Source organism: Apiospora hydei (genome assembly GCF_038363865.1).
Source record: "Apiospora hydei strain CBS 114990 chromosome Unknown utg000009l_segment0_segment0, whole genome shotgun sequence".
Lineage (NCBI taxonomy): Eukaryota > Fungi > Ascomycota > Sordariomycetes > Amphisphaeriales > Apiosporaceae > Apiospora > Apiospora hydei.
In genome coordinates, this window is record NW_027117368.1 from 5820361 (window position 1) to 5844782 (window position 24422).

Genomic DNA, 24422 nt, shown 5'->3' on the forward strand with positions numbered 1-24422 from the left:
CCCGATTATTAAGCTAGACCGATTTCGCCTTCCCACGCCGATCGGCGCGTATTACGACGAGGGTTAACCCGATTATATTTATTATAAAGCCGGTTTCGTCGAAATTTTATATATCCTCGTTAATAATACCGTATTTAACCTTAATATTCGCGATTAGTTTAAATTAATCGGAAATAACGTTTAAATTTTTATAAAAAGCCTTTTAATAATCGTACCGACGGTTTATTTAAGTTTTAAGGTCCGGGTTTTAATTAATAAAGCGCTTAACCTAGTGCTTATTAACGCGCTCGCCGTCGCGCGACGCGGTAAAGAGATTAGCTATATCTTTTATACTAGCGATCTTAAAAAATATCCCGCGGGTATCTAAATTAATTATATATTTACGAAATACCTCCTCTTTATTCGTATTTAATTTATACCGTAAATGTTAAATATCGCGTCGTAAGGTTCGGCCGTAAATTCGGTAATATAAAATAGTTTTAAAAACGTCGTATACTTTTATAATATCTCTTTTACTTAATAGATTTAAAGGCTTTCGTATCGCTTAAATAGTTAAACCGATCCGGTCTTCTTAACTTAAATTAAATATTATAATTATAAAGTTATTACGCGTTAAAGTTTAATTAAAGTCGAGAAGTAATAAAAGTGAACCACTTAATAATACGGGCCACTTAATAGTAAACCACGTTATATACGTTTTAATATACTTATCGAAATACTTAATTTAGTTTAAACTTATTTCGTTATTAATTTAATTATTAAAAGTAGGCTTAATTATTTAATCGCCTAGTAAATCGGTTTCGCGAGATTAGTTCGCGAGGTAATATTAATTTTAAACGATTAAAAACGGCGAAATATATTAACCTTATTAATTAATACATTTAATCGCCGTTATTTATTCTCGATTATTAAATTAAACCGACTTCGCTTTTTTACGCCGCTCGGCGCGTATTATAATAAGTATTAACCCGATTATACTTATTATAAAGCCGGTCTCGTCGAAATTTTAAATATCTTCGTCGATAATCCCGTATTTCGCCTTTATATTCACGATTAACGTAAACTAAATAAAAATAATTTTAAAATCCTCGTAAAAAGCTTTTTAATAATTATACCGACGATTTATTTTAATCTTTAAATCTAAGTTACGGTTAATAAAGCGCTTAACTTAATACTTATCGACGCGGTCGCCGCCACGCACTATAATAAATAGATTAGCTATATTTTCCACACTAGCGAAATTAAATAATATCCCTCGGGTATTTAAATTAATTATATACTCGCGGAGCACCTTTTTTTTAATCGGGTTTAATCGACGTTAATTATATACGATTTCGCGTCGTGAAGTTCGGCCGCGAAATCGGTAATTTATAGAGGATTATGAGACGCGAAAGGCCTTCGCAGTAGCCCTTTAACTAATAGGTTTTAAAGGGTCTCGTATCGCTTAAATCGTTAAAACGATTTAATATTTTAATAACTCGTTAAGTATTATTATTATAAAAATAAAACGCGTTAAAGTTTAATTAATATAATTAATTAAAGAAATAATACGAGAGGTAATATAATTCGCTTAATAGTAAACCACGTTAATATAATATTAATTTAAGTATATTATAAGCTTTTATTATTACTCTTTAACTTATTTAATTCGATTCGTTTCGTATCGCTTAAATTATTAAAACTATTCGATTTTCTTAAGATTAATTAAATATTATAATTATAGAGGTATTACGCGTTAAAGTTTAATTATATTAAAATTAAATTTAAGTGTATCATTAAATAATATACGTTACGTAATAATAAACTATATTAAATATTAAAAATATTAAATAAATCCTATTTTAACTTCTAATTTAAAATATAGTTTATATAATAAATTAAATATAAAACATTATTAAAATCCACTTTTTTACTATTATCCCTATTTCATTATCGAGCTTTTAAAACAGTGTGTTTTTACTAAGGAGATGGCCCAATTCGGTTGTTTCAGTAGGGGGTGCGTTGCATTGAGGGTGCGCACGGTTACAACTGAGCACATTTGTCAATTCCTTTCACGTCACAAATCAAACAGGCTCAAGTTGGATGATTCAATTGACAGAATTTCAAAGTCAGGGAATATGCACCAGATTACATGGAGTTCATTAAAGGTCAAATGACTCTGGGAGAGAAAGTTGTCTGAGAAATCACTGCGCATTCAAGCGCTCAATCTCAGTATGAGTGTGTATACCGTTGATGGTATCTAAGATGCAATGCTGTATGTTGAAGAACGCCCCAATGGATCTTTTCCGAGAACAGATTTCCGGATGTCCTCGATACGAAAAATGCCTCTTTTTGAGCGGCGTTGAGCCCTTGATGCAGTGCCCTCTAAATGCAACCAAAACCGCCAATGCATCTGATGGATATGACAAGTATAAACCGGGCTTTCGAGCCGATGTTGAAGTCTCATGCTCCGCGCCAAAACGCCTGTCCCAACAATATTCGAAGAAGAAAAGAAAACTACAATGCGCACGCATGCACCCCAACCAGATGAGATGATGCCTTAGGCGCCGTTCGCAAGACATCGTCTGCCATTAACGGTTCAGGTTGATCAGACTGAGGAACTCGTTGCGCGTCTTCTCTCGGTTTTCGAAGCAGCCGAGCACACAACTTGTGATGGTGGAAGCAGTCGTCTTTTGGACGCCACGCATAACCATGCACAGATGACTCGACTCCATGACGACGCCGACACCTTGCGGTTGCAAGACCTCCATGATGGCATTCGCAACCTCTCTAGTCAATCGCTCCTGAACCTGGAGTCTGCGGCTGAACATCTCGGCGATGCGCGGCAGCTTGGAGATGCCGATGACATTGTTGTTCGGGATGTATCCGATGTGCATCTGCAGCTGGTTAGTCATCATCATATGTTGCGGGTGTAACCTAACCCAGCAACTTCCTCCTCCAATGAACGCTTACCTTTCCTGTGAATGGGACCATGTGGTGTTCGCACATGCTAAAGATCTCAATGTCCTTCACAATCACCATCTCGTTGTGCCCCTCGTGGAAGATGGCATTATTGACAATGTCCTTGATGTTCTCCTGGTAGCCCTTGGTGAAGTAGAGCAGCGCCTCGGCGTAGCGCTTGGGTGTAGCCAAAACGCCCTCGCGGTCAGGATCTTCGCCGACACATTCCAGGATTGTTCGGACGGCACCGCGCATCTTCTCGAGTCTCTTGGCCGCGTCCTCCTCGCTTTCTTCGAGTCGCTGGCGCGTGCCGACGGTCGGCCGGCTCAGGCCATCGAAGTCGATTACCGGGGTCGGGGATCGTGTGAACGGGACCTCTTCGACATCCTTGGAACCGTCCTTGGATCGCTTCCGCCTCTTCTTCTTCTTGCCTTCCGCTTCCGGTTCGTCGCGGGGGTCGCGGGCGGCCTGGCTCAGGCTGTTCCTCCTCTTGCTGGAGCTGGCGTGGTGGTCCTTGTCGTCGACGACAGTGCCGTTCGCGTTCTCGCTCTTGCGCTTCTTGTGCCTCGGCTTTCGGTTCGGTTTCCTGTTGACATCGTCGGCGTCTGAGGGGCTGGTGTTTCCAGAGCTGTGCTCCTCTGGCTTCTTCTCGCCTTTGGGTTCGGCGAATTCAACCATTGCTTCGGCGATTTAGGTAGTACTGTGGTCTGATGGAAAGACTTGTCAGTTATGCTGCAACTGTTTGGAATCTTGGGAGCAGTTGTCTTGGGATCTGGAGATAAGACTAGACTGAGCTTTCCAACCTAGCTTGGTTACTTACTTTTCTTTTATCCCACCACTGAGCAGTTTGCCAAATCACCCAAACTCGTAGCTGACGATCTATGACGGTCTAGCAGTGGCACTGGCGGGAGATTTGGTGGAAACTTCAAACAAGGGATGAATGTTGCAGAGCAATTGGCTGGATTGAACACCAAACCAAGTAGGGAGATGCAAAGTGATGCCGCAGAGACTGTGTAATGAAGCTGACAGGATCCTCTCTCGCTTTGGATGTTTCTGGTTCGATTGATTCCCCGCGATCGGATGATGACTCGCCAAACAGCAGCAGAGTATCCAATCCAATTTTCCTGAACGAGACCCTGTCTACCCTGTCCACGCCAGAGAGCCGCTACTAGCCAGACTGCGCCAAATTTGACGTCAAGGGAGGTCCCTAGATCACATATCACCGACCTTCTGCGCTGCACGGACGAGAACGACCCCGCCAAAAACTTTCCAAAGCTCTGGTTCCAGTTCTTTTTTTGCAGGCCTTGTCGCCCCACGTGCTGCTGACTTTTGACAGTGGATGCTAGCGCTGGGAAACACCGGCTGAGCCACTATTTTTCAAAGCTCAGGGCGCCTCAGTGTGCTCAGCAAGTCAGCCTGCCCCCTGTCAGCCATTTCCATAGGCGGTGAGGTTCTGAGAAGTCCACCCCATCCACCATTACAGGGGTGTGCTAGGCCGTGACTCTTGACAAGTCGGCAGAATCACACGTCGCTTCCAATTCACGACGTTAAGCTCAAGTGTCGCATCCATCACCAACATCCAACAATCAGTGGGATTCATTTCTCCCTCATTCACCCAAACTTCGACATTAATTCGGCGCACGTCAAACTCGCCAACCAATTGCACAGCATCATTTTGGCAATAGCGACTTTCACTTCGCCGACCTCACGATCTCTCTCGCCGACCTCAGCTTCGACGACATTCGACCACATTCAACGACATTCTTTCTTCAACAAACATTCACATCATCTGCAAACATGGCATCGCCGCCTCCCTCATACACGCCCGCGGGCTCTCCTCCCCACGCAGCGCACTCGCAGCTGCCATCCAAGAAGCGCCCAGCTGGAGCTCCCGAACTGTCATCGGCGAAGCGGCGCAAGGCCTCAACCATGTCCATCACATCGGCAACCTCCGCCCATCCTCTGCGACAAACCTCCTTCCCGCCGGACGAGTCGAAAGGCGGATCATTCTCCCCTCCTACCGACGGTCGCCCAGCATCGACACCATGAGCCTCGTTAGCGGCAGCCAGGTCAGCGCCGCGCCGGCCAAGAAGAAGCGCGGCCGAAAGTCCAAGGCGGAACGCGCACGCGAGGCCGAGGAGGCGGCACGAGGCGGATCTCCCAGCGTCGCCGGCGGCGCCGCAGCCAGCGTCGTCAGCACGGGGAGCGGCAATCACAAGCAAGGAGGAGGCGGCGGCGGTGGCGGTGGCGGTGACGAGGAGGGAGATGGCGGACGCGACGACGGCGGCGTCGGCGCCTTTGACATTCCGGAGAACATGGCCAGTAAGGCTGCGGCACGTTCGAAGGAGCAGGTCAAGGAGGACGAGCGGCTGCGCGCCCTGCTGAAGCAGCGCATGACGGACGACCAGTTCCACCGCTACGAGGTCTGGCATCAGTCCAAGATTACTTTAGCTAATATCCGAAAGTACATCAACTCTGTTACTTCGCAGTCCGTCCAGCCCTCGATTCCTCAGGCGATGCAGGTCGTCTGCAAGCTCTTCGTCGGCGACATTGTGGAGGAGGCGCGACGCGTCCAGGAGGAGTGGATCCAGGCGGGCGAGAAGCAAACGGATCTGCCCGACGAAGTCGAGAAGAAGGAGGACATTGGCGAAGAGTCGAAATACCGACGCCAAGCCCCGCTGAGGCCCGACCACCTGCAGGAGGCCTATCGACGATGGAAGAAGTCGAACGGGGGCGGAGGCTCTGGGGGCAGCTTGATGATCTGGAACCAGCAAACACGCAATGGTTCTGAGCGATTTGGGCCGCGGGTCGGAGGTCGACGGCTCTTTAGGTAGAAGAGTGGCAGGAGAAGGGGAGCTGGGAAATTGGCGTTCGTGGAAATTGATCCATCATTTGGTTCTGCAACATTCTTAGGCAGAACCCGTAGAAGTCGTCGGATTACAGGCGCGATTTGATACCCATACACTATATTGACTACACCATGAAAGTCCATCTTGTTCATGTGCCAACCACACACCACCCCCTTTGGATCTAAGTGGACAGAATACCCATTACCATTGGTGGCGACGCGTCACGTTTTCCCTGTCACAACCTGATTTGGTTACAATGACCCGCGCTGAATATTTTGGGCATGCAGAGCAACAGTGTTACTACCGGTCTGGCACTATTTAGAGTTGTTTCTACTTGGATCGTATATCGAGATATTGGCTATCAAGGTGTTTCGCTTAATAGGCACGTGGTGGTATCTTGCTCGTACCTATGCAGAGTTTCATGCTCTCTCGATATCTCATTCCGCCTCTAGCCTGGCCTCTAACCCGGGCTATATTGCTCGACTTCCGCGATATGGAATAGCGATAGGCTCCGATCTGAACTCAACATGGTATCTAGAGGGGGGAAAGCGCAATTCTCTCATCACCCCTTTGGACCACAAGGCGCCTATTTAAACTGCCTCTCCCTCTCTCTTTCTCTGCCTCTTGTCCTCTCCAGATCCCACTGACCACCACCATCCCCTTTTGCCCATCATAACCATCGGCCTTCGCCTCGCCCCCCTTTCTGCAAGAACCACACATACCAAGACATACTAGCGCATCATAGGCATTTTTCCTTCCAAACCCGGTCTGGTCCGCGCCCGTATTCCGTGAGCTCCTTCGGAGCCCGGACGATCCCGCAGCAGGACGCCGCCATCTGCCACGCGCCCCGGGCCGACGACCTGCTGACCATCGCCTGGGGCCGCCCCCTCGACGGAGCTCCTCTTCGATACGACCGAGGCCGACTCGCACTCCCAGCACGACCACCAGGCCAGCCCACCCGTCCTCGAGCTCCGGGCCGCGGTGACGTACACCGACGCCCGTGACAGCGCCCCGCGCACGGTCAACGCGACCCAGAACCCGGCGGCGCTCCCACGCCCGTTCGACCCGGCCCTGCCCTTCGACTTTGGCGTCGTCTACGGCGAGGTCAAGAACGGGTCGCTGGTCGAGTACACGTTCTCCGTGACCGCGACGGACGGGTCCGGGTCGGTCTTCATCGACGGCGAGTTCACGCTGATGGCCGCGCCGGCGGGACAGCCGAAGAAGATTAGGGGGAGCCCGTACCCTGTCTGTGACCTGGTTGAGGATGATGGGGTGAAGGCAAATTCGGACCCCCTTCTGGGAGCCGACGCCTATTTATTGGAAATGAGGCAGTCTGCGCTCTGGGTTGCCGTCGACATCAGCAAGCTAGTGGAGGACGTCTCTCTCTCTCTCTCGCTTCCCTTCTACATCATCACTCTTTTTGAGATAAACACGAACAACAATCGTTACGATTAGCTGCCGCTTAGGAATACAGACCTTTCTAAGCACCATCTTGTCTATTACCTGCAATGTGACCCTGCAATTACACCTGTTTTGAACTTTGCTGTACTTGAAGGACCAGGACTTGACTGGGGATGCATAAAGGTTACTCTTTATTGCTTCAGATCTCCCTCAGCAGTCAAACAAATTGACCGGAATTTGATGATCGCTCTTTCTATCTCGATTGGGGCCAGAGTTTGGGAGGCACAGCCATGTAATTCGTATGGACTTGGGCTTGATTATGGGAAGCTCCCCAGGCTTTACATACTTCACGACATCACCATGAGTATAATACTTGCTCCATGATGCATATGAATACAAGTGATTCTAGACCTCAGTCATGTTCCCTCGTTCTTCAACTGGGCGAGGCTTCGACTCACCTACATATCCAGCTGCAGTAACTGAACCTGCGCGTATATATCTTGAGAAATCACAGGCACAGCAGCCTACATGATCCATAGAACGTAACTGCAGACAACAAACCGCCTATATCAATTACCATAACATATTATTACCTATACCATCCAGAACACCATGTCTCGTCCACATTACGTAGTATTCAGATCATTAGGGGTTTTCCACGCCTGGTATGCGATCCACGTCTGGATGGCGCTCATGATGAGCGACAACACCGCAAACACTACTCCAGCAAGAGTCACCATCATGACGTATCGCGCACTGCTTCGGCGCTGGACCTGCCTGTCCAGCCACCTCCGCGGAGGCGGGTTCTCGAGTTCCTCCCGCAACTCCGACAGGCGCGCCGCCCAGTATCGGTAGTGAACACCCCCACTACCAGCAGTGCCTCGGACGGCGTTGACTTCGCTTGCTCCATCTTCTTTTTCGGACTCGCCTTCGGGGTCGTTGCTGTTCGACATGCTCTCCTGCTTCCTCTGCGCCGCAGCAGTAGAATGCCCAAGAAGCGAGCTGTACTCGAACTGGAGCAGAGACGGGTCGAAGGCCGAGTCGGGGCTCTTGATGAGACGGCGCAGAAGCCTTTTCGAGTCTGCGTCGTCTAACGGGAACAGAACGCGCTGCAGAGAGTCAAGGGTGTCGAGGAGGAGCTGCCGGGGCAGCAGGGGTGGTATGGCGGCCATCGCGTTGCTACCCTCGTTGTGGTGTTGATGTGAGGTCGCCCAGAGCTGCTCCTTGAGGAAGGCGGCGTGGTGGAAGATTTCAAGCTCGCCGCGCTGCCGGTCCAGGCGCAAGTGATTGCGAAGGTCGTGCGTCGGTCGGAGCCGCAGCTTGAGTCGTTTTCGCAGTTTAGTGGCGCGCAGGGACGACTTGGACCCGCGCCGCAAGTCGCTATACCACAGCAGACTCTGCGGTGTGACACTGATCTGACCGTAGAATGCATCGGCAATGTGAGTGGAGATGGAGGTATTATCTCCCCACGGTATGCCCGAGAGGCCGTCCTCCAAACGGTCTGCAGACTGGTAGATGGTGGAGCACTCGAGCATCACGGCAATACGCACCACGAGCGCAGTGGCGCTGGCTTGCTCGTCAACATCTGAGCAAGTCGGGGCGATGCATTCCAGAAACTTATTGCGTGTAAGTTTCGGATTGGCGCGCAGCTGAGTTATGGCCCGGAACAAGTCATTATGGCTTTTGAAGATTGGGCTGATACAAGCAGAATAGTAGTTGAGGACGACTCCTTGGTAGAAATGGAAGTAACGCTTAGCTCGATCTACTGGACACTCGCAAGATGGTGAGGCCTTGCTGTCATCTTTGTCCAGGCACTCGTTACACGGATCCCAAGACCACAAAGCCTGACCGAGACGGGCGAAAACCTTTGGAGTGAAGTGATCGAGCGGGAGGTGGGCCATTGACACTGTTGCTACTGTCTGGTATGCAAAACTCGTTTGTGAACAGCTCTTATATATGGGTAGCCCCCTGTTATACAAAGCCGTAGCGCAATGTACCTAATACAGAGGCTCAAATACTCCCGAGGCACTATATTTCGCCTATGTTCCAACGTGCATATCTTGGCTCCGAGGTGTGGCCCAAAGTCGGCGGCTTGGGGGTGTCGAATTCAGCCTAGGGGGCGAAGCCAGCAACCAACTCCAATAACAAGCTACTAACTCACATGTCATGTATGCCGCCAAGGGCGGCTGGCAGGATCTTGCGCCACATCCACCTTGGCTTTTGGCAACTTGATGCCCAATCCCATGAACCCCATCCCGCGAGCCATACGCAAGTTTGGGCACTCAACGTAGTCCGTACTCAGCCAGTCCCCGGGAGGGGACAAGTGCATCGAAGTGGAAATATACAGCATATCCTGTTCTCCATCTATTTCTTACCCTGTGAATCCCCTCTGCCGCCTTCCCTGCAACAGTGTTTCAATTGACTGGTTGATCCAAACCTTCATTATGGCAAATAGAACGATACCGCGTCCAAATCTGGACTCGAATCCAATCCTGCCATACACAGTTTCCGACATTGACAATACATCCCCATTGGAGGGAACTGTCACCAAGCTAAGGAACATCTTTGCGCGTCAACAACCAAACGCTCAAAAGGACTGCTCATCACAATCGGCTCAATCACCTGCCGCTAGACTTGAGGCGAGCACCGCTGCCAGCCATCTAGACTCGGCTTACGGCTCACTCGAACCTGGCACAGTCCGAGACAAACCCAAAAGACCGAAGCTGAACTATCTCAACCTGCCAATCTCTCAACAACAGCAAAACCGCTTCCGTGACATAAAGTGCTTATTTGCTGGAAGCCTCTTCCATGCCATATCGGGGGACGCCTCAATGAAGATCAGATGGGTCGGGGATGACGAGTCCAGTGCCAAGCTATGCATCGTCGTCCAATGTTGTGACAAGCGGGGAGTAAGGAAGGCCAGGAGGTTCTTCGATCAATCCCATGTTCGCGAAGAGATCGAGAAGGATTTCAAGGTCGAGGTTACTCCTGGCCTTCGTCGCTTGAATGAAGACTTGAGAGTATTTACCAAGATGGAGTTCAACGGACTCTGTCTGAATGGTTTGCTCATTACAATCAAAGGTGCGAGGGGGTCCAAGATGGCCACACTTGGTGGGATGATCTCTGTCAAGGCCAAGGGTACCACGACACTGTATGGGTTTACAGCCGGCCACTCGGTACCACGGAGAGAGGCGTACGCTGAAGACAGTTCTCAATGCAGCGACGGATCGGGCTCTGACGAGTCTGACGCATACTCCGAAGCCAGCGGCACCTTTAGCGCTGATGACCTGGATTCCTCGAACTCGGCTGGCACTGCCAGTGTAGGCACTGTACCGGCACCGAATTGGCAGGAGATTGGGCAAGTCGCACGATACTCCCTTGAGAATTGCCGCAGCTCTAGCAGTAACCACGACTGGGCATTGATTCGCCTTTGTGACAATCATTATCTGAGTGGCTTGTCAGAGAACATCGTCAAGACCGGTACCTCAGAGTATTCCCAAATGCATACAACCCCCTTTCGCGTGGCCGAAAGAGAATGGGCATTGTATCCTAGCGGAATCCGTGTCTGCGTAATGACTTCCAAGGGTCATGTACATGGACGCCTTGTCTCCAATGCTTCATGCATCCGCATCGCACCAGGCACCAAAGCAGTCGAGACATTAGACTTCATTCCCGACTCTCTACATGATGAATGTTCAGAGGAAGGGTTGGCCGGAGCACATGGTACCAGCCGCGCTAACATTCTGAGACCAGGGGACTCAGGGTGCTGGGTCATAAAGGAAGACTCCAAGGAGGTCTTCGGGCATGTGGTATCATCAGATGCGTCTGGGGAGGCTTATGTGCTACCCTTTGACCAGGTCTTCCAAGATATTCGGTCGACCCTAGATGCGGAAGAGGTTTCTATACCTAGTCATCAGCAGTGGTTCAAAGTAACCGAAGATGAGAAACAGGCAACAACTGGTGTTACTGAAACGGAACTGGCTGAAAATGGTGATAATTCCCAGCCATATTTATTCTACGATATAGCAGGGACTGAGACACCATACACCCCTGGAATCTTGTATCGCGGACTTACACCATTGGCTGGCCAAATGCAATGGGCCAGCTCGTTTGTGATGCAAAGCCAAACGGGAACAATAGATTCACACGACAATCTTATCGACGGTTCGATCCCGATGCCTTTCTCAGATCCCACAATGGAGATACCGGGAATGCAGTCATTCGACTTTGCTCCATTCAACGAGCCACCGAGCCTACCGCGCGACGAGGTTCTCGACGAAGTTCTCGTGGGCATTTGCGAAAATATACCCCCAGCTCACTTCGATAGGCTTGACCCGGATTGGGGCGAATGGAAAGAGTCGGAGTCTTCGAGCCACACGGACAAAAACAACACGAGCAGCCTCCAAATGCAAGAGTTGCAAGAAAACGCTGCCATGTATTCGAACCCCCTGTGGCCTTTCAGCTCTAGCCAAAATGAGTACTTCGGCTGGACTGCAGCCGCAGCACCAATCATTGCCGAATCAGCGGGTGTGCATTCGATGCAATACCGGTTGTATTGTGACCAATGCAGCGACCACCCAGAGGGCTTCCCAGGAGAAGAGGAGCTCGGCCGCCATCGCTACGCCAAACATGGCCAGAGCAACCCTGTGCGCAGATGGAAATGCGTTGACTCGACCTCTCAGTGGCCGCGTGCTTCGACGCCGCTCGTCTTGCCGCTCGACAAATGCAAGGTGTGCGCCTCGGGCAAGAACTACAACACATACCATGACGCCGCCACGCATCTGCGCCGCGTCCACTTCGGTGACAGGTCTTCCCATACCAAGAACGGGGATAGCGAGGATATGACAAACAATATGGGAAAGGGTGGCCAAATTTCGATAGCGGAACTCGAGGACTGGGTGGAAGAAGTTCAGGCATACTCAACTGACCCTGAACCCACGAACGCGGATTCCGGCATAGGGGATATGTACTAGTTCTGTCATGACGAGAATAATGCGATGATTCACCTTGACGCCGATGCCAACTTGGTCTTGGTCGCCGCAGTGGAAGAGGTGAATAAGGCCATAACAGCATAGACAGATAATGCTAGCTATCAATTGTTTCTTTATCATCAATCTGGTCGATGTTGCAATGCAAAGTGGTTACCATGGCCCAGGCGCTGTTGAGCCCTGAGCGCTCCGCTAGGTATTAGCACCGGTACCTCTAGCTGGGGGCTGAGCTGCCATTGCGCCAAAGCTGGATGACTCACGCCGAGCAGGCTACCACAAACCATTGCGAACCAAATTCAGAAGTAAAGCAGGAAACTGCAGTGCAACTAGATGTAACTTCATTGAATCGACACCTACGTATCATCTAGTATGGTAGAGATGCGAAAACTTCCCCTCCCTTTCCCGGTCCCTTGGTGACTCAGAGCCCTACATACAAAGACGGGTTTCCCTCTTTCGCACATTTGTCAGTTTCATAGTCTTCGCGCCATCACATATTCTACTTACAATCGCAACCCTCACGCAAGTATCAACTCTTCACACCAAGTCATCAGACAAACTAGCCACACCATGTCTTCTATCTCATTCAAGGGCTTCGACGGAAGCGCGTCAACCACCCCCGACTCCCCCGTGGTCTTCTTCTGGGGCACCAACGAAACGTACGGCATGTTCTCCCAGTGGTACACCGCCGGCTTCTTCTGCGACGAGAAGCGCTTCGCCACGGCGGAGCAGTACATGATGTACCGCAAGGCCGAGGCGTTCGGGGACGCCGGCGCCGCGGCCGCGATCCTCCGCAGCCCCAAGAAGCACCCGCGCCAGCACAAGGCCATGGGCCGGAACGTCAAGGGGTTCCGCGACGACGTCTGGGACGTGGCCGGCGTCGAGGCTGTCGTGGTCGGGAACCTGTGCAAGTTCACGCAGAACCCGGCGCTCATGGCGGCGCTCTTGGGCACGGCGGGCAGCGTGCTGGCGGAGGCGAGCCCGTACGACCATGTCTGGGGCATCGGGTTCAAGGAGGAGTATGCTATGGACAGCCGGCATGCTTGGGGTGCGAACAAACTCGGCAAATGTCTAATGATTGTCCGGGACATAATTCAGCACATGAGCGACACCCAGGGCTTCAACAAGATTACAAGCACCGACGCCATCGCCCAGATCTGCTCCGATAGGCAGACAGACACCAGCGCTGATGGAACCGTCCCTGACAAGACGCGGACCGACACCAATGACACCAATACTTCCGTGGAGGAATCTACGTGACCATGCACACATCCAGCACTCAAACACGACGATGGGTGAGACCATAATCAGATGGAAGTTCAAGACGGAAGAATGTTGTAGTATCGAAAAGGGTCCTTCGTCTCTATACGAGATCACCCTGAGCTTCGATACCAGGTCGCCCATCAAGAACCTTCGAACGGCCTTTCGGCTGGCTACATATTCATAGTCCACGCAAAACCTCACTCTAGATCGCCAAGGACCTTCAAGTCGACCTTTCAGAGTCCCATTAAGGAGCGCTCGAACTCGCGTAGTTCGTCCTGGATCATCTGAATCAAGACCCCATTCCGCCATGAAGCACTGTCCCCTCTGGAATTGGCTGGCTCCTGTTGGACCAAAAGTTTCATCTCTGATCCGCGTATCTTAACCTGCGGCGAGACTATCTTTACCTTCAACGGCCAGCCCATTGCCATGGATATATCATAGGTTAGGAAGGGCCTGCACGCGTTTGCAAAATGCTTTCAAGGACGGAGAATTATCTGAGGATCGAGTAGATACAAATAACACGTTCCGTTTAAGAGTCATTCTTTTATTATGGTTGAGACTCGACACTCATCCTAGTGGTTTAAAGCTGTGACATCTGCCTTGGGATAAACAAATGCATGTGTCACCTACGTTTCTAATAGGCACTTAAGTGCTGCTTTGAACTGACAGTCACGATATCAAAGCCACATCCCCTTTCTAATGTAATCCGGCTCGACCGACAAGTTCTGCTCACTAAGTAGCTATCGTAAGGTTTTTCCGTCAACCAGATATGCAATTCTCAACCTGTCATGCCTTGATGATTTCGCAAGGGAGCAGGACGCTAATCAAGTCCTTAGAAAGCCGGAGAAACGATGGAATGCGGATGAGCACCTCTACAACTTCGACTGGACGAAAGAAGCCATCAATGTCCGTGACGGCTCCTCCGGGATATTTCACATGCGGTGTCTGTTCAAGTACACCTAGGCCAGCATGAAATTTATATGGCCAGCATATAGCTTTAATGTCATGCGCGGAGCTTGGAACCTACATGAAGGAGCACATCGACCGGACAGGCCGTTGGCCACTACGTCTCCGTTGTCGTCGTAGTCCTCGGTGGTGGTGGTTGCTGCTGTTGGTTCTGGATGTTAGTATGTTAGTGGGTGCGCGTGGTATCACAGAAACAGAAAAGAAGAAAGAAAACGAAAAGGGGGAAGAATGAAAAATGAAAAAGTAAAAAGCCAAAAAAGGAAAAAAGGGAAAGTTCCTGTCGATCTTTTACTTAAGCTCGGACTGACTGTAACACACGTAGGTAAAAAGCAGCAATTTACTAATTCCAACCCCCGAGCATGCTGCCCAACATAGTGGCCGTCCATCTCCTTACAGTACGAGCTTTTTCGGCCGTCCTATGAGGGCCTACCATATATCACCACCCATAGGACTTGAGTTTGCAACAGGGGGCCGGTGTTATCCTAAGCTTCCCAGAATGTTGGCATTGTTACCAATGGAATCAGCTAGGGATAACCGAACCTATTATTCCAGTATTGGAATAAAATTGTAAATAACCCGACTGGGGTAGCATTGGCATCGTAGCAGGTGGCAATGGAAAAGCTATCATCGTCGATAGCCTTACTGTGGTAGCAAGACTAGACCATATCTAAGATTCCCGGATAACTGACTGTCAGTATAGTAGGGCACACAAGTGACAGGGTGTACAATAAGTGTATCAGATTAGATCTCTAACATTAATCTCATATATATATATATATAGTTAAAAACCAAATCCGTTGCTTTGGCTAATATTCAGTAAAATATGCCAAAAAGACATTTACCCAACTACCACTAAATCACATGCGTCCCCTCAAGCCCCTGCGCCTCCCGCAACTTCCTCTGCTCCTCCTGCCTCTGCTTAACCGCCAGAGTCGCCTCCGGGTCCTCGTCCTTGTTGCGACTCCCGTGGAACTCCGAGTCGGGCAGGGTATTAAGCGCCTCCTCCTCCGCATCGAGCTTACGGAATGTGAACCAGAACCCGATGCCACCGAGGAAGGCGATGAGCGTGACGGTGACATACAGCCACACCAGAAGGGGGTCCTTGGCCAGCGGCACAAACGCCTGCGCAATGGCCGACGAAATCGCCTGCGCGAACCAGAAGACGCCCGTGATGAGGGACCGCATGTTCTTGGGCGCCTTAGTGAAAGCGTACTCGAGACCCGTGATGGAGGCGGCGATCTCGGCGAAAGCGATCAACACGTAGGCGGGGGTCTGGATCCAGACGCTCATGTGTGGGGGCGGACCCTCGGCGCACTTGGTCGGGTGGTCGCCGCAGGGGGAGTCGACGTAGATGTAGTGCTGGACAACGGCCGTCGAGACCATGGCGAGGGTGCCGAACGCGAACCCGAGCGTGATCTTCTTGATGGGCGTCAGCTTGAAGCCGGTCCGCGCGATGGCCGGGTAGATGAACTTGTCGGTGATGGGGATGAAGATGAGTAGGGCGATGGGGTCCAGGTTGTTGACGATGTCGTTGGGGACGCCGCCGAGCTTCATGGTGGCGGCTTGCGAGACCAAGTTGTTGTACAGTTGGTTGTACTTGGGAGTGCTGGTTAGCAACAATCACATGCGGAAAAGGGGGGCCGGAAGGCATAACCTACAGGAAGCCAGTAGATGGGATAGTAGAAGAAGACGGTGCAGGCCTTGAACCCACGGCGCACCTCATCGACCCAAGCATCGTCAAACGTCATCCAAGCAGGCCTGTTCTCGATCTTGCTAGGCTTCGACCTCTCCCAGAAGTCGTCGGAGGCCATGTGGCGGAAGGTCGTGACGGGGTTCAAAGACCACCGCCCCTTCATCCCCAGACGAATGATACCCATCGACTTGCCCAGGACGGAGCCCGTGGGCGGGAGGCGGACGTACTTGTTCCTGCACCAGAACATGACCATGGGGCAGATGAGGAACATGATGGTTGGGAGCGTGAAGGACAGCCAGAAGCCGACGTACTTCTCGGCATAGACCATTGAGATCTGACCGACCAGACTTCCAACGTTAATGAAGAAGTAGTATCGCATGTAGATGACGGAGATGGTCATGATGGGGTCCTCGATGACCCGCTCACCGCTGGGCAGCGTCTTGACGGTGGCGCGTGGATGAGTCGATTCATACTAGATAAGCGGATCAGATAACTGCATAAAGAAGATGCAACTTGGAGGCAGGGTCTGTCATACCTGTTCTGCGATGAGGGGCGAAATGTTGGTCTTGAAGAAACCAACGCCCATGCCGAAGAAGATCAGTCCAATGATAAACGGCGCCATGGCGGCATTGTTCGGGGCTTTAATCACAGGCGGGAGGGCCGAAACGATAATCAGGATGTGACCAAAGGTTGCCAGTCCACTGTAATATTACATTATCAGTCTGAGCCAATTGTCGCGATGCAATAACTGCATGTGGACAGCCAGCATCATGAGATGGAAAAGCTCAATTGGACCAACAAGCAAGGCATTGCTAGTGGGCGCAGCATACACAAACAAGTAACTAGATCTAAGAAATAAAACTCACATGGCAACATTGATGGTCTTGAATTTGCCCCAGTACGTATCGGCCATGTAAGCGCCGAAAAGCGGCATGAGGTAAGACCAGAAGCTGTTGAAGAGGGTTAGGCCCGTCGAGGCCTGCTGGCCCATGCCCAACGCGCCCGACTGTCCATAGGTCCCGCCGGCGCCCGCGTCCGAGGTGGGCGGCAGGGGCTCGGATATGAAGTTGACGAAGACCTGGGTGGTGCCGTAGTAGGCGAAGCGCTCGCACAGCTCGCAGAAGGCGACCGTGTAGATGATCCAGTGGATCTTGCCCTTGACGCGGCGCAGCGTGTCGAGCTCCTCCTTGGTGGGGTACTCCTCGCCGTTGGGGCCGCGGAGGATCTCGGCGATCTTGGGGCCGGTGATGGCGACGCTCTCGCCAGCCTCTTTCTCGGTGATGGTGTCGGGCGCTGGTGGAGTTTCACTCGAGACGGGGCTTTCCTTCTTCACATCGGATGGCGGTAGCGGTGCTGGTGGGGTTGTGGCATTCCCCGCGGGGGGGCCCCGCCGTTTCCACCTTGTCTTCCGTCGTCGACATTAGATCTGTATTGCAGCACAGTAACCTAGTCGTGGGACGCAAACAATATTCGATCCCTCGTTACCAAGCACGACTTCGAGTAGAGTTTCAGAAGGGTGTGCGTAACTTGGACTGTGTCACCCTGATTTCTCGACCAGATACCGAAACACAGACAGAGAGACTTTGAGGGCCTATGCGAATGGTTTCAATGGGTGAGCAAGAAAACAACTGGAGCCGCGGGCGCTGGTAGGCGCCTCATTATGTAGGATTTGAGTTTGAGGGAGTGCCAATGGAACGTTTCTCCCCCGCACGCCATTCAACTAGAGACAAGATCAGCGGTTGCATCCAATCGTGCCTATGAGAGACATGGCATCCCAGATAGCCAAGACTGCACTTAATTCTGACCGATAGCTGGAGGGTCATCACTAATGAACCAACATCTCGTGATTCTCCACAGGCGGGCGCGAATTCGTGGTCGTGTAGCACAGCAGGCGAAAAAGAGCTCCGTGGGCTGATAAGGTGGTTTGCCTTACCCTGCCACCCTGCCACAGTCCTACCTACAGTAGCAGCTTCGGCTTAAAAGGGTTCCTTGGATGTTCTTCCGTCATTCCATAGGCCCTTGAACCTTCCAAAACAGGCAGCGATATGCTGGTGAACGGCCTCCATCGCATTGCTTCCTTGGTAGCTCGGGTCAATTGAGTTGGCGAAAGCTTCAGTAAGGTAGGCATTTCTCGGCACCTTAGGCCGAGCTCTTGGGGCAGCGGAGTCTAACGCAGGTCAATTCTGTGGGGGAGATAGGTCTCAAGCTTGGCGCATTCCTGGGCAAAATGCCTCCTGCCTTTCAGGGTATACATGGCATCGTTGAGCTGCTTGATGCGACGGTCGTGTATGCAGGAAAACCGAGAGCGATCTGGGCCGACCAGGAAAATGACCCTGGCCCGACGGAATGCGAGATCCAGGTTGGCTTGCTCACGCCATGCTTACAGCTTGCCAAGTTCAAGTCGCGAGGCAACTTTCTGAGAGTGAGCAAGTATCTGGGAGTCCGTTAGCGATACATCCTGTCCGTGATGTGAGCTGAGCGATAAGGACCGCCCCATAGTCATATGACCGCCTTGAGCTTGCCGTCATTTGCTTGCCTTACGATGGAAGGTCGCATAGTCCTGCCGTACGACTACATGCGGCTGATAAGCCTTACTTACCTGGTTGTTTTGTGCAATGTTGCGATGGAAATCCGTGCTGGTGTTGCTGTCAGCATAAATGTTAACCGCTGGAGTTCAGCAAAGTGCTGGGCAGGTGTGGAGGTGGTTTAGCTACAGCACTGGCACCTGCACTGGCACCTGCACTTGCACTCACTTTCGTAGTGGGCCACAACACCTATCTGCCCCTTGGGATCCCAATCGCGCATGTGCCGATACCAGTCTGGATGGAATCCAGAGAATGAGGAACACTCTATACCAAAATGATATTAAGACAGGCCCTCACGCTCCGTCCTCAATCTCGAGTCCGTTTCGATTGGCAGCAGCTTCACCCAAATTGGAGCCACTTGTTTGGGCGGGTAACAAATCTCCAGCACGGCCGAGCTCAACTTACACGGGCTTAGAGCTACACGGCCAATCGATTCGGCAGGAGACGCCGCAAAAGCGAAGCAACCAGGACAGTCGAAATCCATCACTGCTCACAGGCCTGACATCCCGTCGTTTTCAACGATTGAAGGTTTAGCCGGATGAAAGAAAGAGGCAGAGAAGGTTGAGACTGGCCGGGCATATCTGCGCAAATTTGCCACCTACCTAAAGTACCTACTTACGTAATGTGGAAGGCAAGCATCTGACCTCCTGCCTCTGTTGTCGCCATCAATGTGTCTGTCAACCAAAACCAATAGAGTCGTCCCGAAAAGCTGAAGTCGATACGTCTTTCCTGGACCTTGAGGCCTGTCGACTGGAGGGTGGCTGGCCGATCACGAGGCCATACTCGCAGTATCTAAGGTAGGTACAGTACAATCTGCCAACGCTCATCTATCTTCACATCCGAATTCAAAGGTTTCCCAGTGTAATGCAACAACTAGAATACTGGGGCCGCCGAATACTGGCTACCTTATAGTCCGGTGTCTTGTTGATGCGTCTCTACATACCGACATAGACACACATGACATTGACGCAGTGTATCTGCGCAACTGCCCATGTCAACAGAAAACGCCGTTTTGGCGAGAATTAGTCGACAGGCCCGAATATCAACAATGCCCAACAAGGTGCCTGCCCACCCACAGCAGCAATGGCATCGCCACCATTTCGACAGCCGCCGGGTGACTATATAACAAACTCCGCTTCTCTGCCCCAACTGAAGCCTTTGGGAAGAAGACACCATCCATCCATCCATACGTTGATCCACCCCTTTCTCATTTCCTTTTCCCTCAAGCAACACCAACACCAACCAGCCGCAACTTCACCACCCCATCTCATCCCCATTCCCGCCTGCCCTGAGTTATCCGCCCCTCAACGACACCACCACCATGGGCCAAGCCCCCTCCTGCGACGGCGCCCGCCTCGTCCCCCAAACCGGCGACACCTGCTGGTCCCCGGCCCGACCTACAACCTAACCCTAGGCCTAGACCGCACCTTGCCCGCCAAGTGGCCCTGTACCATCAGCCGCGGCGCCCATTACAGCGTCTACGTCACCTACACCGACGCCGCGGCCAACGGCACCGTCATTCACTACGCCGCCGCCCGCTCCAACCCGGCCGTCCTCGCCGACGGCTGGACCGGCCTGCTGCCCTTCGTGTTCAACATCCCCTACGGCCGCATCCAGCCCGACTCCGAGGTCGAGATAACGCTCGACTGGGTCCCTCACAAGAAGGGCATGCGCCGCGGCACCCGCTCGCACACGTTCTTCTACAAGGCCGCAGCAACGGATAGGCCCAACGGGAGAGGAGAGGTCAACGCCGCCACCACCGCGAGCGAGGAGGGCGTCGTCGCAGTAGAGGACCGTCACAGAGAAAACGCGTACCTGATTTGTCAGTTGTAGGACGGTATGGTGATAGGCATGATGCCCCTGCAGGACAACATGGAGTTCACATAACGCGTGTGGTGCGGGCCGAGCCGGACGTATGGAGCTAGTAATCGGCAGTCAAATCGAAATGTAATGTTTCATGAGATTCGTCTATCTGCGTGTGTAAGAAGAGAGCTCGAGACCAGTGGCCGTTGTGACACCAACCTAGAAACCCCTATCCGTCCAAGCACCAACTAACCACGCTCACACACGCACGCACGCACAAGGCCCCTCTACCCTCTCTTTACTAAGCCGGGACCACTGATTTGCGTATAAGATCCCACCATGACATGCCTCTCCCCTCCTTGCTCCGACGAGGGGAAGATGAAGAATGAAAAAGCAAATTGCCCAACCCAAGCGTCGACGACTCATGCTTCATAAGGGAATTACTAGAAGTGCCCACCCCAACCTTAAAAGACGAATAATACATTGAGCCTCCGGACCAGCCGTAACTCCATTCCCCGTAATCACTGTCCACATCACATCATACCAGTCGCTGTCCGCCATCGCCATGATCGGGCGGGGGTGCGGTCTGCTGCTTATGTCGTGCAAAACGTAGTAGCAGCACCGACGAGAAAACCTTGGTGATTAAAAGCATTGTGGTCGGCAACGAAGTTTGTCGACGCCGTTTTGCCAAGAGGCCGTGGAAGGTAGATTTATTAGAAATATACAGGCAAACACTGGTGTAAAAGCGTGTATTGCCCGGTAGCCACATGAGCCGGCGCGCCATTGCCGCCGAAAACAGGGAAGATCGTAAGTCGCTGTTGGAAAAACGGGATGCATAAACAAAGCTTGTCCTCCGAGTAAGATTCGATAGTAGTACAAGGAGATCGTGGGTCGGTCAGAGAGAAGAAGAAAAAACCGGCAAGCCATCTCCGAGAGTATGTGGAGGAGGAAATCGATGGTCGTATATCAAAAGTATTGGTATCACGTCGAAATGACCCGCCAGAACGCCAAGCCACGGGAAGGAAGAGAGATGAGAGCGCAACCGACGGTTGACGTCCAGAGTAACGGCAAGTTGTTGCGTATTGAAGAAATCGGTATGCTGCGAATAAAGTTGTCTGGATTACCACCCCTTCTTCCTCGCGAATCGTTTGTTCAGTAATGCTAATACTTTCGTAACGTTGAACTGAACATATTCGAGATCCAAGTCATCTTGGTTGTCTTTCTGCATCTCGAGCAGATCGTCGAGCTTCAAGTCCAGCTCTAGGAGTCCTCGGTTTCGACCTGTAGGTTCATTTATTAGAGGACTGCTAAATGAAGGAATCCAACTATCACTATCGAGGGACTCACCCTTGTAGTGGAGTGAAATAACAAAAGTGCCAGGAAGGGGGCTGGTGAAGTTGAAGTAGATGTTGGCTCTCCTATTGTCCGGAACATTGCTCTTCTGAATGACACCTTCCTTCTCTAGCTGTTGATGGGTGAATTTGTAGGGGCCGAGTACCTGTTGTTTTTGCTGCTTGCGGCGGGTACCCTCCGATTGGCTCCGAACGTTGTGCAGATAGCTCTTGTATGTCTCGAGTTGCCCGACCAAGTACGAATTATGATCCCGGATCGTCTTGAACACCTCTTCGAGCTTCTGTGTCTCCGTGAGCACACCCTCCTTCAGCGAACCGAGGTGCTGCAGCTCCTGCTCCACCTCGTCCCTGAGGAGACTGAACTGATCCGACTTGTCGATAACCTTCATTTCCTGGAGCTGGCTCAGGAGCTCCATTGCTCTGATACCCTTGCGGACCATAACAGCATCGTTTTTGGAGGTAGCGGCGGCGTCGGCAATTCGCTCCAGTCGGAGGGGCCTGCGAGAAACCGAGTTGTTAGGCGGAATAGATCGCATGACCTGGACGAAGATCGATTTGGCCTCCATGAAAAACACTTCCTCTTGAGTAATGTCTAGAGCAGCTGTTAGATCATCAATGGCGGTCTCCCATCGACTGAAGAGAGGCAGGTTAATGGCTCGGTTCTCTTTCCTAGGCACTTGCGGGGAGCCGGGCCAAGTTCGTTGATGATGAGCGCCAAGTGGGAGTTCTCGTCCTTGCACAGTTCTCCAGTGTGCTTGTCGAGGAGGCCGTGCATGGCGTAAACTTCGTTGAGCGTGATTGAAAGCTCAAGGTCCTTCTTGGATAATGCCACGTAGTTGTCCATCTCCAAGCTCTCGTAGAAGTCTTGTACTTCACACAGGTCGAGCATAAACTTGTTAACGCGGTCCTTGTTCGACTGGATGAAGGGCTGTAGTTTTGCCATGTATGGTTCCTTGGCATACGATGGCTTGTTGGCCAAGTTTTGCAACATCTTGGCGATCAGGGTCAGAGTTCTCCGTGGTTTCTCTGCCGGAGCACCGTCAATGAGCATGTATGACTTTGGCGTAACGATGGCGGGGTTGATGAAACGCAGGAAGAAGAAACCTCCGATAAGTGTGCAGATGATTTGGTCGTTGGCGTCTGGGTACTTTCTCTTCGTCAGACTTCGAATTTGCTTGCAAATCCACCGGATTCCGTATGGCGCCTCATCCAATCCGTCAATAATGGTGTTGAGAAAGCCGTTAGCAATCTCGGTCAACATGGTCAGTCGGGGCTCGATGATGGCCTGGACCTGGGCGTTCTCTGCCGCTTGTTCCGCGGTGATGCCTCTCGGTAGGGAAGCAGGCAGGCTGCCAGTGTCCTCTTCGATCTGCTCGCACATGCGCTCATACACCTTGAGCGGGTTGATCTCCAAGTCGAGGTCCTTAAGCTCGATGAGGCTGTTGATTCGGTCGGCGAGGACAGACCGCAGGAAGCTTTGGCCTGGACCACGGCGTGTGTAAGTCGTCATCATTCGAGAGACCGGCGTGTTTGCTCTCAGGAGAGAAGAGTACTCGGGAGTCGTATCGAACTGGTATGTCAAGACGGACTGGAACATAGTCAGGAGGAGATGCTCCTCACGGCTCTCGTATTGGTTTCCGTAGATTGTGAACATGACGGTTTGTAGTAGCGAGTCGATTTCGGACATGGATACGAGGCGGCAGAGGTGGGCGATGTGTCTCGGCTCAGACTGAAGGAGGAACAGCAAGTTGCCGTACTTTTGCGTCTTGTCGTCGTTGGGGAACGAACCCTCCTGCAGCTCGGTGCCATCTTCCAGATGGCTTGCCACTTCGTTTTGTTCTTCTAGGGCCATACGGTTTTGGATGAGCAGGGCGATCCGCGAATCGAGATACCGCACATCCTTCTCGAGCACGAAGTTCTTCTTGGACTGCGACGAGATCTTGGACTTGAGTTCGCGGAGAACCTTCTGGGCCTTGGCCAACTCGTCTTCGATTTCCAACTCGCTCTCGTTGGCGGACATGGACATGTACAGCGCCGACATGGAGTATCGCTTCGACTGGCGGGCTGATCGGGAGCCATCGTAGGACGACATGGTGTTCTGGCGAGATATTGGCTGAAATGAAGATGACGAGGCCGTCGACGCCCGTGACGGAGTTTGTAACATGACGGACATGCTCGAATTGGTCCTGGGCGGCATTAAGGGAGGTGGATCGACCTAGAGGTCTCGCGTGACTGGCAAAGGCAGTCCCGTAAGGGGGAGGAGGCGGCGATAGGTCGCGGTGGTGCTAATTGGCACGGGCGACTGAACGCTCTTTTCTTCCGGTAATGGGCAAGCACACTTGGTGACTTGCTGGCAAAAAAAGAGTTGGCGCCAGAGCGCGACAAAGTCGGGCGTGGCTTCTCGTAAGAGTAGGTCGGGTCGGGTCGGAATTTGATCGGCTCGCTGGCTGACAGCAGGAGCTGAAATGAAAGGACTGGAATGCAAGAGAGTGTAGGGGGTTTCTCGAGGGTCGGCGACCAGGCCGGTTCGCGCCGCGGAATGTCGATGAAGAACGCCGCAGTGGTCCCTCCTGGCGTCAGGCGTC

General features: G+C 51.7%; 8 protein-coding genes across 8 annotated transcripts; 4 read left to right on the top strand and 4 right to left on the bottom strand.

Annotated features, from left to right (window-relative positions):
- Positions 1–2570: 2570 nt before the first annotated feature.
- Positions 2571–3618, bottom strand: PG997_013641 (GTP cyclohydrolase I; the record flags this gene model as incomplete). The annotated part of the gene is made up of 2 exons (XM_066817955.1): positions 2571–2876; positions 2953–3618. The coding sequence occupies 2 exons, from the start codon at positions 3616–3618 to the stop codon at positions 2571–2573; spliced, it is 972 nt and encodes a 323-aa protein (XP_066663647.1).
- A 1119-nt stretch (positions 3619–4737) lies between these two features.
- Positions 4738–7244, top strand: PG997_013642 (uncharacterized protein; the record flags this gene model as incomplete). The annotated part of the gene is made up of 3 exons (XM_066817956.1): positions 4738–4931; positions 4976–5747; positions 6687–7244. 3 exons carry the CDS (start codon positions 4738–4740, stop codon positions 7242–7244), a joined length of 1524 nt encoding a protein of 507 aa, XP_066663648.1.
- A 572-nt stretch (positions 7245–7816) lies between these two features.
- On the bottom strand, positions 7817–9091 carry PG997_013643 (uncharacterized protein; the record flags this gene model as incomplete). Its single annotated transcript, XM_066817957.1, has 1 exon — positions 7817–9091. The coding sequence occupies one exon, from the start codon at positions 9089–9091 to the stop codon at positions 7817–7819; it is 1275 nt and encodes a 424-aa protein (XP_066663649.1).
- Positions 9092–9634: 543 nt separating this feature from the next.
- PG997_013644 (uncharacterized protein) lies at positions 9635–12163 on the top strand (the record flags this gene model as incomplete). Its single annotated transcript, XM_066817958.1, has 1 exon — positions 9635–12163. One exon carries the CDS (start codon positions 9635–9637, stop codon positions 12161–12163), a length of 2529 nt encoding a protein of 842 aa, XP_066663650.1.
- Positions 12164–12745: 582 nt separating this feature from the next.
- On the top strand, positions 12746–13435 carry PG997_013645 (uncharacterized protein; the record flags this gene model as incomplete). The annotated part of the gene is made up of 1 exon (XM_066817959.1): positions 12746–13435. The coding sequence occupies one exon, from the start codon at positions 12746–12748 to the stop codon at positions 13433–13435; it is 690 nt and encodes a 229-aa protein (XP_066663651.1).
- A 1821-nt stretch (positions 13436–15256) lies between these two features.
- On the bottom strand, positions 15257–19166 carry PG997_013646 (POT family proton-dependent oligopeptide transporter; the record flags this gene model as incomplete). Its single annotated transcript, XM_066817960.1, has 8 exons — positions 15257–16000; positions 16063–16569; positions 16633–16798; positions 16964–17497; positions 18482–18531; positions 18697–18764; positions 18851–18916; positions 19088–19166. The coding sequence occupies 8 exons, from the start codon at positions 19164–19166 to the stop codon at positions 15257–15259; spliced, it is 2214 nt and encodes a 737-aa protein (XP_066663652.1).
- Positions 19167–19765: 599 nt separating this feature from the next.
- On the top strand, positions 19766–20515 carry PG997_013647 (uncharacterized protein; the record flags this gene model as incomplete). The annotated part of the gene is made up of 1 exon (XM_066817961.1): positions 19766–20515. The coding sequence occupies one exon, from the start codon at positions 19766–19768 to the stop codon at positions 20513–20515; it is 750 nt and encodes a 249-aa protein (XP_066663653.1).
- Positions 20516–21605: 1090 nt separating this feature from the next.
- Positions 21606–23929, bottom strand: PG997_013648 (GTPase-activator protein for Ras-like GTPase; the record flags this gene model as incomplete). Its single annotated transcript, XM_066817962.1, has 3 exons — positions 21606–21766; positions 21833–22470; positions 22515–23929. 3 exons carry the CDS (start codon positions 23927–23929, stop codon positions 21606–21608), a joined length of 2214 nt encoding a protein of 737 aa, XP_066663654.1.
- Positions 23930–24422: the final 493 nt, after the last annotated feature.